This window comes from Periplaneta americana, chromosome 5 (assembly GCF_040183065.1).
Source record: "Periplaneta americana isolate PAMFEO1 chromosome 5, P.americana_PAMFEO1_priV1, whole genome shotgun sequence".
Lineage (NCBI taxonomy): Eukaryota > Metazoa > Arthropoda > Insecta > Blattodea > Blattidae > Periplaneta > Periplaneta americana.
This window is the reverse complement of record NC_091121.1, coordinates 192,390,936-192,406,242: the sequence shown is the minus strand read 5'-3', so window position 1 is coordinate 192,406,242 and position 15,307 is coordinate 192,390,936. Positions and strand designations below refer to the sequence as shown.

Here is a 15,307-nt window from a genome sequence, read left to right as displayed (position 1 = left end):
CCGCGTAAGGATTTTAGCACATATCTTGCGATTTAGTTTTTCATATGAAATAAGACGAAGTTTGTAAGGTCTTAGTTGTCTCTCTGATATTCAAAAATTGCAGGACACAATTTTAAATCGCTTAAGAAATAGAGCACATAATCGGAACTATGAACATATATATTTTTAATATATTTTGTTTGATTTATTTATACGTATATACAGGGTTAGTTAAAAGTCCCGCACCACCTAAATAACATTTGAAGCATGTGGTTCAGTGACATGAAACTTGGTATGTGGGGATAACCATATACTAAGAACTCAATAATGGTATTACCGAGTTTTTTCTACTTCCGGTAACTCCAACTCTCTTATTTTAAATGGAACACCCAATATATATTTTTTATTTTTGAATAAAGCTCATTACGAGCTTTTCAAAAATTACGCACACTTGATACTTCTGTACAAATTCAGTGTTGCTTAGTCAAGAAAACAGAAAAGTGTATCGAATATTAAAACAATAAATGCACTACCTAAATAACTTTTGAAGCATACGGTTCAGTGACATGAAACTTGGTATGTAGAGATAACCATATGCTAAGAACTCAATAATGGTGTTACCGAGTTTTTTTATACTTCCGGTTTAACCGGAAGTAACTCCAACTCTCTTATTTTAAATGGAACACCCAATATATATTTTTATTTTTGAATAAAGCTCATTAAGAGCTTTTCAAAAAGTATCCAAACTTGATACTTCTGTACAAATTAAGTGTTGCTAAATAAAAATGGAAGTGGTGCAAGATATTCCTAAAGCCTGGTTAAATCATTCCTTAAATGGTTTCTATGATCGAGTGACACATTGTAAAGCAGCTGAGGGCTACCAATTTGAACACATAATTTAGAAGGTGAGCTAGCTTTGTTTTGTTTTTATTAAGGAAGGAGTATTTTATTATTTTAATATTCGATACACTTTTCTGTTTTCTTGGCTTAGCAACACTGAATTTATACAGAAGTATTGAGTGTGGGTAATTTTTGAAAAGCTCTGAATGAGTACTAGTCAAAAATAAAATAATATTGGGTGTTCCATTTAAAATAAGAGAGTTGGAGTTACTTCCGGTTAAACCGGAAGTAGAAAAAACTCGGTAATACCATTGTTGAGTTCTTAGTATATGGTTATCCTCACATACCAAGTTTCATGTCACTGAACCGTATGCTTCAAAAGTTATTTAGGTAGTGCGGGTCTTTTAACTAACCCTGTATCAGTGATTTGTTATATAAAATCATTAAATAGTGGGAACAACTGGATAATACCCACGGCAGAGCAATGTCGATAGTCGACGTTACTCGCTGGCCACTAGTCACCAGGCCGTACCGAGCCGTGCCAAACAAAACACAATCGAAATGGTGGTAGTAAAATTCGCGACTATATTCTTAAATAATTCACTGCATTAGTCAAGTGCAAGACTTCTGGCTTCTGTTGCATTCAAACAATTATAAAATACGATAATTTGGTACAGGGAGCATCCGTTTTTGATGCAAAGATAATTTGTTTGGCTTGTTTCTTAAATAAAATTACGAAATGGCGTTCCTGTGCTTAACATTTAATAAAAAAAGAAATATAGCAAAACTGTTTTGTCTCGAGACTCTCATCTAAGTCACGTAATCTACTTCAATATATTTGCGCAAATATATCTTGTAGCTAACAATGGTGCTATCTCTCAGTAATGTTCAGAACGAAGGAGGTAGAGAGAGAAAAGAAACAAATTTCTCCCTCCGACGACGCCACACACCAACGTCGTGTTCTTATGTTGGCAAGATTGTGTATTTACTTAAATTTGGTGCTAAACGTAACGGCACGGTTCAAAGATACCGTGGGAATTCTTCAGTTTAGCGGAATAGTGAAATCAGATTTCTTACAGAAACTATCATTCTTTCAGTTCATGCATTTGGTAGCTACTCACGGATAACATTTTCCTTAGTGCTGTAACGTGCATTCACTTCCAGGGTGTGATACTCACTCCAACTGTTAGCGTGAAAAAAACAGAGAGACAATGTGAATTTTAAATGAATTACTAAGATCCTTAAAAGAGAAGAGCAAGAAATCTGAGAAGGTATGAATGCCTTTATTAATATTGAAGTACAGGTATTAATAAAAATGTCCGCGTATATTCGTCTGACTAATGTGGAACGTAACACGAAAACAGACAATTACCTACTGGTCTGTTTCAGTCACGGTAAGATTACAAGAAGCAGGAAACATCAATGCACTCTATGACTGCTAGACGCCAAATCCAAGAGATTGTGCTATACCATGCATTCTCTTAACCCATCCAGAAACTTCCTCCCGCCAGAATTAAAACAGACTTTAGTGCAAACCCTCGTACTACCACTGTTTGACTATTGCGACGTAATACTTACAGACTTGACAACTGACCTTTCGAACAAGCTGCAGCGTGTGCACAATATGAGTGTCAGATTCATCAGCAATGCTCACAAATTTGACCACATTACACCCTCGTTCAAATCTTTATCCTGGCTGCAACTTAGTAACCGCAGAACACTTCATTCGCTCTCTCTTCTGTTTCGAGTTCTCCACACTTCTATTCCAAATTATCTTCGTTCCCGGTTTAACTACTTATCCTCCAATCACAATCTAAACACCAGGTCACAGGAGAGCCAAATCCTAGCAATTCCTGCCCATAGAACATCCCACTATTCATCCTCTTTTACTGTCTCAGTCCCCCGTGAATGGAATTCTCTACCTCAGAAGATTAGGGGCTGCCAGACAATAACCACTTTCAAGAAAAGGCTAAACGATTTCTTACAGGCGCAGTCAAATTGGAGTTATAATTGTGATCGAGTTTAATAATTTAATTTAATTTAATTATGACTATCATTATTATTATTATTGTTATTATTATTATTATTATTATTATTATTATTACATAATTATTTTATTGGTGTTGTGAAGATGAAAAGAATTTTCATTGTATTATATTAATTATGTATTATATTGTCTTGTATTGCAGTATTGTATTGCTTTGAATTGTATTGTATTGTATTAATTATGTTATATCCATAGCATTGTAGTAATTTTCTATCATACTGGTTGAGTGGAAGAGAAGGCCGAATGGCCTTAACTCTGCCAGTTAAAATAAACCATTATTATTATTATTACTATTATTATTATTATTATTATTATTATTATTATTATTATTATTATTAAATGTACTCGTCCTCAAAATGTTAGCCCAGCGTATAGGGAATTATAATTATGGACACTTCGCGTCAGTACCTTTGATGTAGCGTGACTGGTTTAAATAACCTTCAAACCAGCTTGAGCGTGAGATTCTGATTTTTCCCTAGAGCTGGCGCTGACATCACACCAGCTAGCAGTAGACAGCGGAATATAACAGACATACATACATGTTGTATTCTAGCGGAAACCTTCCAAATTACTACGCACTGATACTCTCTTTCACGGGAATGTGTTAGTTTGCAGTTAGAAGCTGAACTGTTGAAACGTTTATCATTATTGCGTTTTTGAAGGAAGTGAAAATTTTGGCGGTAAGTTATTTTCTTGAATATACATTGTTATTCCTCAATGTTAGAAATATTAATAATATATATTCTTAAAGAGAAATAATCTACGTTTATAGCAATGTATGTTTAATTGATTTAGTTTTTAAATTATGATAAGTTTTGAGGTTATGACTTGCAACATAAGTGTGTCACAAATATAAAATACTAGTATTATTAGTATTCCATCTTTATATCCTGGTTTTCTGTTTCGTTACTAATGTTGGTACCTTTCAAAAAGCTTAGAAAACAGTGGAATGAAAAGGCAATGCAAGAAGCCATAAAATAATTTCGAGAAAAGACGTGAGAGACTATTCATCTGGATTCAGTATTGCGGTTGGGAAAACACCTTCTAATGAAGATGTTGAATGCTTGTTCTGTGTTTTTCTTAGTAGAGGCCATTTTGACTTAGAAATTTTGTTAATACTGTAACTTGTTAATAGTATTCCGTATTTGTACTTCTATTTTTATCAACAGTAATCTCACTAGACGTTTTGATTTTATCGATAAATCAAAACTCGAGTGGGATTTAATTGACTATTACACGATTAGAAGAAAGTATATAAAGATTAGAAGTAACGAAGTACTCCAATACAATAAAATATTAATTGACTTACGAAAATACAACTGTCTTCAAATGTATTATTGTACCATCTCAACATTACAAATATTACGCTAGATGCATGCTAGATGGCAGTAGTGTCTTTATACAGACACTGTAATGATTACTATTCAATAAATCTTAATATTAAACAATCTCTGATACGTGGCTATCCATAATATCATATAGCAGAAGTTCTTTTTATCCTCTCAGAGCAGAAGCTATAACATAACCTAACTAATATAGACAAATGTTAGAAAAGTTTTAATTAACGACGATGACATAAAAAATAAACATGAATAATTTTAAAAGGAATAATTATTGAATGTACAATTTTCAAATTTGAATGTGGTTGGTGGTTCAATTGATGTTATATTGGACGTGTGCGTAATAGACGTGGAACTCGTTGATTTAGGTCTACATGGTGTATTCAACTTATTCAGAATTTCCGAATGAATAATTTTAAAAGGAATAATTATTGAATGTACAATTTTGAAATTTGAATGTGGTTGGTAGTTCAATTGATGTTATATTGGACGTGTGCATAATAGAAGTGGAACTCGTTGATTTAGGCCTACATGGTGCATTCAATTTATTCAGGATTTCCGAATGGTGCTCTTCATTTATTTGTAAATCGGATTTCAGAAGATGCATAGATATGATCAGTGATTTTTATTAATTCTTGTTCTTGAATGCCAATGCGAGTCATATTTGAAACTGCTGTGCATCGACTGGAGTGGTTTGTAATTTTATATATATTTTTGACGTCCAGACCAGCGCAGTTTCAAATGTTGGCAAACAAAGAAACAAAAGCTAGGGACGCGATAAAATTAAACAAATGCTAGGGACGCGATAAAATTAAACAAATGCTAGGGACGCGATAAAATTGTGCGATAACCAGCCATGATTGGTTGAAATACGTCCTTTCGTACCGTTTTATTGGTCAAAAGTAGTATGATGTAGTAAGAGTGTAATAGTCAAGGAAATATGTTCGATTTTTAGGAAATATTTTTTTTCAAAGTTCTATAACATCTTACGAACTTCTAAGTCCTGTGTACCATTCACAGGAACATTCAGCAATAAACAGAACGATACTTTACGTTCAGTATTCAAAACAAACAAACAAAATGGTAGTCCGTTAAATTTAACACTTCCTCTATATTATAAATATTGTCCTTAATGGCATAATAATCCACCTTTTTACGAAATAATGCTTCATATTGATTTTTTTTATTTCGTTTTTGGTAACTCTATAGCATCTATTAGATGCTTTATGGTTGTGCTAACAGATGGAGTTACTTGTCAATAATGTGACGCTGAAACGTATGTTCAGGTTACTACCCAGCGACAGTCCTGGTATATTGAATTTTATGAAGACGTAACAGGTTTCATTTGTTATTTATATAGGCGTACTCCATCTCAATTTATGTCATTCTTTAGATTTGTTTTATAGTTGGTAAAATTACTGTTGTGTAAATACGACTTTTGTCAACAAGTACGTTATTTTTTATTTTACAAATAATATTTGATGCTATTCTGTTACATTAGATGGAAAAGAAAAAGCTAGAGAAGAAAGTTAGTAATTGTGCTTACGTGTAATTTCTATATTTCTGGTTTGGTTTGTTCACCTTTTTCAACAACTCTTCTACTTGCAATGACTTCGCCTGCAATACGTTCCATAGATATTGGTTCTTCTTTAAGTTCAGCTGTTCAAAAACCAAAATTATAATTAAAACACTTACAAAAATAATTTTTCAGTCGCTAGTTAACTCTTGAATGTGTTTAATTATACGTCCAGTAATAACACAGTAATTAAAAATAAATCCAGTTCAGTAACTAGGTTCCATCGTAAAAGAGACATGTCGACCACTTATTTAATTCATTTCCTTCAGACAGATCCAAAAACATTTAAACGCACATACATGATATTCTGTTTTATTTACTCGAGAGAATATCATCGAAATGATAGCCGTCCTAATCTTGGATTTAAAATATCGGCATCCTAATCAATTCAAATGAACAAAAAAGAAAATGTTAAAAAAATACATAATGAAATTAAAAAAAATATTCTGCGACAAGATGTGGTACCTATCAAAACGATAAAAATTTATTGAAAATAAATAATATACATTGAATATTATAAAGATGAATAGAGATGATGATTGATGATGTTCAATGAAGATTTTAAAATGGTTGACGCAATTGTCTGAAGAGTCTTATCAGGAACCTTTAATTTTCTGAGGATCTCCAATGTAAATTTGGGAATTGTTCCTCGCGCACCAAACATAAGTCCAATGACATTCCAATCTTGAATATTATATTTATGACTGAGATCATCACAAAACCAAGCGAATAATACTAACAATAGCGATAAAATGAAAAAAAGTTATATACAAAAAATTGACAATACAAAAAACACGTCCACGTCCACGTCCACGTCCACGTCCACGTCCACGTCCACGTCCACGTCCCCGTCCACGTCCCCGTCCACGTCCACGTCCACGTCCACGTCCACGTCCACGTCCACGTCCACGTCCACGTCCACGTCCACGTCCACGTCCACGTCCACGTCCACGTCCCCGTCCACGTCCACGTCCACGTCCACGTCCACGTCCACGTCCACGTCCACGTCCACGTCCACGTCCACGTCCACGTCCCCGTCCACGTCCACGTCCACGCCCACGTCCACGTCCACGTCCACGTCCACGTCCACGTCCACGTCCACGTCCACGTCCACGTCCACGTCCACGTCCACGTCCACGTCCACGTCCACGTCCACGTCCCCGTCCCCGTCCCCGTCCGCGTCCGCGTCCACGTCCACGTCCACGTCCACGTCCACGTCCACGTCCACGTCCCCGTCCCCGTCCGCGTCCGCGTCCGCGTCCACGTCCACGTCCACGTCCACGTCCACGTCCACGTCCACGTCCACGTCCACGTCCACGTCCACGTCCCCGTCCACGTCCACGTCCACGTCCACGTCCACGTCCACGTCCACGTCCACGTCCACGTCCACGTCCACGTCCACGTCCAGGATATGAAAAATTATTAGAACAATATTTTTATTAATCCTACTAATTGGTCTATATCAAGAATGAAATCAAGGATCACTAGAGTGGGCATTATAGGATAGTAGTTAAGTATAACTTCTGGGTTGCATTAAAAAAGAATTGATTATTCAGTCTATCTTCAATCCACGTCCACGTCCACGTCCACGTCCAGCGCTTGTTACCTAAACATGGAGTATGCTGTGGACGAAACGAACACATGTGCTTTTTCTTCAATCCTTCAACTGCAACTGTCGTAATTTTCAATGGTGTTACATCATCTATTCCACAGTTCTGCCAACCTGAGCATTATTTATGAAATGACTCTCCTACCACTTACACTGAAAGTACAGCAAATGAAGTTCTGAAAAGGATCAATAAAATAAGATAATGAATTTTAAGTTTATGTATACTTTACAATCATTTACTAAAATTTTGAAAATAAAGTTAAGAAAAATGGAAGAAGAAAAGAACATAATTACAAAAACACGCAAGTTGCAATGCAGTAATCTCTTTTTCTAGCTTTCCTATCGCAAAGGTGAGATGAAAGAATGTGATGTTGAGTGTGGAAATCTTCGTTCTTACTGTAAAATCCTGGTGGAAAGATTGGATGTGCTGTGACTTTGGAAAGGCTCTCGGAGAATGTGATAATGAAAAATTTGACGAAATATACTTAAAATAATGGTTATATTAGTTGCCTGCTAATCTATATATATATATATATATATATATATATAATTTGAACTGGTAATGGAAATTACGGGAAAACGGTTGAACGGATTTTAATAAATGGCCCCTCATTTTGAAGCTTGGAACCCAAAGTTTTTCGGAAAAGTAGTGGTTTTCAGTGAAATGTCAATTTTCCTACAGAATTTTCATGTTTTCCAAAAATCCATCTGTTGTCAGTTTTGAGAACTAATTTTATTGAATCACGGCCGACTTGATTGAATTTCAAAACAAAACACACACTACAATAAACAATAGGCTATTACATGAAGGCTGAACGGATTTTAATAAATGGCCCCTCATTTTGAAGCTTGGAACCCAAAGTTTTTCGGAAAAGTAGTGGTTTTCAGTGAAATGTCAATTTTCCTACAGAATTTTCATGTTTTCCAAAATCCATCTGTTGTCAGTTTTGAGAACTAATTTTATTGAATCACGGCCGACTTGATTGAATTTCAAAACAAAACACACACTACAATAAACAATAGGCTATTACATGAAGGCCATGACCTGCAGGATTGCCGACATATTTAAAGCTCAATTCAATTTGTTATTAAAAACTGATTCTGCAGTGTATAATTTTCTGAGTACATCTGTGTATTGGATATTCAAATCTGTGAAATTTGAGGTGGTTTGATGACATTATTACCATTAGAAATTAAATATTATTATAGTTAATATCATGATGCGTCTATTTTTCATTAATTATACATAATATTGATGCTATATTGATGACATGAAAGTGAAACGTTTTGAGGTTATGTAAGTAAATGTAGAGAATATCTTAATTTAGATCTTCATTTCTATAATTTACTGAGTGGCTGCTATATATAACTACAAAACTTAAGTAAGATAATAATATTGTTATTAAAAATCAAATATTTTTATACTTATTAACCCAGTGGGGTTGGGTCTTTTTCCATATACTTAATGGCGGTGTAGTGTAGATATTGATATGTGTCATTGTCTTCAGTATTGGCTCGAGAGAGAGCAAAAATTACAGTTCCTAAGGAAAGATCAAAAGGTTTTACTTACTGATAAAATAAGAGGCCTAGAAAATTTTGTAGTCTCCAGATAATTTCAGCAAGATCTCTTAGTAGGATAAAATGATTTTACGCTCTACATTTCAAGTTCTACATGCAGCAGCTATACGAAAATGCTATTGTTCGAAAGCTTAGCAAACCTGACATTTTTTTAACTTTTGCCTACAATCCACAATGACCTGAAATAGCTACTGCTATCGTCCTGACATTGATAATTGCGTTTTCGCGTTGAAACTCAAAAACTGAAGTTGGATAGGTTCAAGAAAAAGTATTTGGCCTAAAAAATCCATTCATTATTATGGAAGCAAATAGCTATCAAAAAGACAAGTATTCTTCATTGAAAATAAATCTGAAAAGTGTTTATTTGAACGTGTAACGAACTTAGTTTGCAGCAGCATTTGCTGCACAAGCCACTAGTATGTATGTAATTTAACTTACAGGTTTATATTTACGCTCCAAATATCCTGGTTCAAGTAGCCAGTCCTGATGGCCAATATATGTGATGATAGCCTCTGATTTCTCTATGGCAGCATTCATAGTGTCACTATCAAGCCAGTCTGAATCACGCACAAGGGACTCGAAGCTTCTCTTAATGTCATTCATCATATTTGAAACCTGTTCAAAGAGAATATACTGTATTAGATCTTTGCTGAGCAAAACTAAGAAGTATAACTTATAACCACAATTTAGTTTATTATGAGGAAACAAAGAGGAAGGCAGAAAATAGGAAAGATTGGAGAAAGCTGGGTTTGCAGTGAAAGACCTGCCCATGGGCAGAACACTGAATGAATTAATTAGTTTAAATAACAGTTCTACTTACACACTTACAAATGATTTTTAGAGAACCCGGAGGTTCATTGCCGCCCTCACATAAGCCCCCCCATCGGTCCCTATCCTCAGCAAGATTAATCCACCTCCCTCAAATACATTTTAATATTGTCCTCCCATCTACGTCTTGGCCTCCCCAAAAGTCTTTTTCCCTCCGGCCTCCTAACTAACACTCTACAGGGTGAGTTTTAAGTCCACCGATAAACTTCAGGGGTTGGTTTCTGACTGGAAATGGAGCACAAAAGTTCATATCACCTTGTGTCCGGAAATGCATAATTTCCACGTTAGATGGCACTGACGACATTCTCTCATAACTTGCAGTGTGCGTTTTGTTTGTTGCAGATAGTGTGATTTAAGCAACGTAGAAGCACAATGGGCCGGTATTCATTCCAGGAACAAGCTGAGATTGCGAATTTATTAAATATGTTATTAAATGGTCAAACAGGATATATTTGTTATAGTGACAGTTAATATTTGAGGAGAAAAATTCGCTCCGGCGCCGGGGATCGAACCCAGGTCCTTGGTTTTACCCTAGATCATATATGTAACAGATAACTCCTCGCTACGTTAAAATCGGCAGCACTTTGAAGAGAACAACCGCCAGGATCGCCACTCGTCCGCCGTAAACGAACACTAGATGGCAGCACAGTCGCTAATGCAATTCAAATGGATATTATGACGTGACTCCTTATGTAACAACTAGATGGCAGCGTAGTAAACCTGACAAAAGTTGTTAACCTCAAAGCCTATAACCCCGACATATCTGTTACATATATAATCTAGGATTTTACGTACCAAGCGCTCTGACCACTGAGCTACCCCTAATTCAATCCACAGCACCGGATCGAACTCTGCTCCTACAGTGTCCCTTTTGTGGCCTGACTCCAAGTTGGGCATATACGTTGACGTTTATATTTCAAGTCAACTGGCATTGTACCCTCTGTTAGTCTAAGCTGTTTTAAAAAAGGAGTTCGCTATTCATGTATAACAGTCTTCAATGCACTGCCTAATTATCTTAAAGATTTGAAGAACAACGAGAAAAGGTTCAGAAAAGAATTAACCAAATTTCTACATACTCATACCTTCTACACAATTGATGAATTGTTTATGCTTGTGAATTGAATTATTCTACTTAAATGACATGTACAATTTTATATAGCTCAACTAAAATATGTTTTTATATTGACTTAATCTGTTTACTATGTATTGTATTTTTTGTTTAGCATAACTGATGAATTGTATGTACTGAAAATTGAATAGTATACTGTATAGGTCAACTGATGAATTGTTTAAGCTTATAAATTGAATTAATCTACTTCATATGAATTGTATAGCTTAACGAAAATAAGTTTGTAAATTGAACTAATTTGATTGTATATGTTTGTATAGTTTGGCTGATGAATTGTATATGTTCTTAAATGATTACTAGTCTGTGTAGCTCTACTGAGGAATTGTATATAGACCTACTGTAAATTGAATGGTAATATGTATAGCTCAACTGATGAATTGTTTATGATTATAAATTGAATTAATCTACTTGATATTAATTGCACAAATTTGTATAGCTTAATGAAAGTATGCTACTTTGTATTGTATATATTTGTATAGTTTTGGTCGATGAATTGTATATGCCTTAAATTGAATAGTAATCTATATAGCTCTACTGATAAATTGTTTGTGTTTGTAATTTGAAGTAGTTTGCATGATATGTATTATCAATTTCTGTATATCACAACTGGTTGAATTGTTTATGCCTTAAATTTAATTAAATTGTTTTGTAGTATAATATAGCTCAACTTATGAATGATCGTTTGCGTTTGTAAATTTAATAATCTGATTGGCTATGTATTGTATACTTTTAGTAGAGCCATCGATGTAGCTCAGTCGGCAGACTCGCTGGGCTGCTGATCCGGAGCTGCGTTCGGGCTTGGGTTGGATCCCCCTTTGGACTTTGGTTTCTTCGGAGGTTTTCCCCAGCCGTGGGACTGAAGCCGGATGGTCTATGGCGAGTCCTTGGCATCAACCCCTTTGATTTGATTACCCCCTTTGATTTGATTACCTGGTTGGGTTTTTCCGAGGTTTCCCCCACCGAAAAGGCAAATGCCGGGTAATATTTTGGCGAATCCTCGGACCTCATCTCATCTCACTATATCTCGCCAAAATGTAAAAAAATTGTACAAAATTGTAAAAAATTGTAGAAAATTACTAAATTGTAAAACTATAAAAATTTGTAAAAATTGTAATTGTAATATTGTAAAATGTTGACATGTTCCACATCTTAAAGCTTCATTGCTAATGTAAGATCTATGGAATAAAATAAATGAATGAATGAATGAATGAATGAATGAATGTACAAGGAGCGCACTCAGCTGAGTGACTAATGGCCGGGATTCAACGTAGCGCCTGTCACGCACGACGGCAGTGTGTATATTTTAACACTCACGCCACTTTTAAAGCGATTTTCGCAAATAGAGAAATGCTATTTGAAAATGCTTGTAGCTATTTTATGTTAATTTGTAGACCATTCATTACACATGCCAGCTTCAATCGGGATGAGTTAAGATCGTGCTCCAACGCTGCTGTGGGACTTTGTTTCGGATCCCGATTGTGCTGATTACACTGGTCAACAAAATTAAACATATTTTTTGTTAAAAGATTAAGAATGGATGATCGTCACAGCATTTGTCGTGCTGAATCTGTTTTCAAAATGTTTCTATCACGCACGGTTTTTGAGTAATTATATGAAATGTAATTAAACTTTTTATGCTCGACCATGCCGAAATGTAGTAATTATACACCTGGTAGCAGTCCTTTAATGCACCTCATTAAAGTACACCTACTCATTAAAGTACAGGTGTTCAGCCAATGACAACTCAGCTTACAGGTGTTCAGCCAATGACAAGTCAGCTTTTTTATTTATTTATTTATTTATTTAACCTGGTAGAGATAAGGCCATCAGGCCTTCTCTTCCCCTCTACCAGGGGATTACAACTACAATATAAAGAATACAATTATAATTATAATTAGAATTAATATTGAATCTACAAATACAATAAAAATCAAAGTACTAAAAGAATTAACAGACTAATAAAAGCTAGACAGTTCATTGTAAAAATTAAGAAGAGAGAATTTTTTTTTTATTAACTAAGTAAAAATTAAACCTACTCTACGCAGTAAGAAAATAATAAGTTTGCCTTTGAACGCTACTAAATTCCGACAGTCTCTGATGTCACTGGGTAGGGTATTCCACAAGCGCGAAAGCGAGATTGTGTATGATGATGAATACGATGATGTCTTATGTGTTGGTATGGCTAGTTTGCGGCTATTTTGCGTGCGTGTGAAGAGATTATGATATGATGACAGGTAACTGAAACGGGAGGCAAGGTAGGTAGTTGTAGAGGTGTGAAGGACTTGGAAAAGGAGAACAAGAGAATGAAAATTTCTACGTTCGTTAAGCCGTAGCCAGTTTAGAGTTTGGAAGGATGGGGTAATGTGGTCAGCGCGACGGACATCGCAGACGAAACGAACACAAGAATTATGAACACGTTGTAATCTTTGCGACTGGTTGAAATTGAGGTCGGTCAGTAGAGAATCACAATAATCGAAGTGGGGCATTACTAGTGTTTCCACTAGTATTTTTTTGAGTGATAGCGGGAGGAATTTTCGAATGCTGTTTAAGGAATGTAGTATGGAAAGCACTTTTTTGGTAATATGGGTTACTTGATAATTCCAGTTTAAATGCTTATTAAAGTAAACTCCAAGGGTTTTAACACAGGAAGCAAAAGGGATTATTGTGTCGTTTAACTTGACTGGAAGAGTAGGAGTAATGTTGCATAATAGACGTTGGTGTCCCACTAGGATTGCTTGTGATTTTCTTGCATTGAGAGTCCAACCAAACTTTCTGGCCCATGCAGATATGGATTGAAGGTCCTCGTTAAGATTGTGTATTGCGTCATTAAGTGAGTCAGGGGTTGTATGGATATAGATTTGTAAATCGTCTGCGTAAAGGTGATGCTTACAGTGCAGTAGAGTCTTGTACCGTTATAAAACCGCAAGTATCGATTATTCTCGGATATGCAATCGAAAGAGAATTAGCGAAAAGTCACGGAGGCTGGAAATCCAATACTGTCGCAGAAGGTTATGTTCTGTTACTATAATAATTAGCGTTAATTGTAAATAATATTCAAATAAATTCAATTTGTTATCTCGTTTTTCAATGTCAAATTCAATAATCAAGGTTATATCTAGTTTAACGGGATTACATCAAGGTCAATGACATTATTGTTCCTCGGAAAAATCAATACTTTCGCGTCTGCGCACATCTCACAATTCACGACCTAGAACAAGGTCACTTCCGATATTGTCAGATACAAATAAAATGTATACATCTGAATAATTTCAAGTTAGAAATATGGTCGAGTATAAAAAGTCGTATGAAACTTGCCTATAATGGTAATTAAGACGCTCGTATGAATATTATGAAACTCGCTTGCGCTCGTTTCATAAATATCCATACTTGCGTCTTAATTACTATCATTATAGGCTCGTTGCATAATGTACTATTCTAGTATTGATACCTTGTAACATTTTACCTGAAATCATATTTATTTACATAAAACGTGTGTGAACAGATATATTTCAAATAGACTGTGACTATAATTAAGATTTTACAGTATGATTAAGATTTTTTTTACATGTTCCATATTCTAGCTGTGAAGCGATGTACGAATACCATGGAATGTATATAAATACAATACAATACTAGTCAATTGTTTAAGAATGAAAAATAGATTACCTTCTTGACAGTGCTGGAGATGTCATTTCTAGATGCCATTAAATAGCCGGCTATTTCCTTGAACAATGTCTTCACTTGGTTAACGCACACAGTTGACCTGAATAAATCAGTATTCATAAGTTACAATGAGATTTATTTTGGTACAGTTTTTACTAATAACGTAATAAGAGAGCAGGAAATAAATCAATAAAACACCTCTAATATTATGATGTTTTCAGAATGAAAACGAAATGTGAGACGGTTTAATAGATGCATGATTGTTAAAGATAAATTGAACGACTTGTTGAAACAGTTACAGTTATGTTTATAAAGAATTTATATAGGCATAGTTTTGTAGGAAATAACTGAGGAATTTGAAATTTCTCTCTCACCATACAATCAGGAATGTATTTAGATATGTGACTCATAGGCTACTCATAAAATTGATCAAATTTTGCTTTCAAAATCATTACATGTAATTATCAAGTTTACTTAGCCTGACAAAACAGTTGCAGTGAATCCTTTAACATAGGAGATGTGTTTTTTCTGTCTCTCTTTATTTCTTGTGTAGCTTTACATTGTATATAGTGTATTTTTTTCTGTTTATTTCTATTATTGTATTTGTATTCCTGGTGTTGTGGAAGAGAAGGCCTGATGGCCTTAACTGCAGCCGAATAAATAAATAAATAAATAAACAAACAAACAAACAAACAAACAAACAAACAAACAAACAAAC

The 15,307-nt window shown here is 35.0% G+C and overlaps 1 protein-coding gene across 1 annotated transcript in view; it reads right to left on the bottom strand.

The window, feature by feature from the left end:
• The window catches only part of LOC138700375 (neprilysin-11-like), a 55,828-nt gene that overhangs the window by 15,452 nt on the left and 25,069 nt on the right, over positions 1-15,307 (bottom strand). Inside the window, exons 8-11 of the mRNA XM_069826962.1 lie at positions 14,593-14,689; positions 9,408-9,584; positions 5,753-5,865; positions 1,941-2,002 (exon numbers count right to left, since the gene is read on the bottom strand). Of these exons, the coding sequence (XP_069683063.1) occupies positions 1,941-2,002; positions 5,753-5,865; positions 9,408-9,584; positions 14,593-14,689 (449 nt within the window). The remainder of the gene's footprint in view (positions 1-1,940; positions 2,003-5,752; positions 5,866-9,407; positions 9,585-14,592; positions 14,690-15,307) is intronic.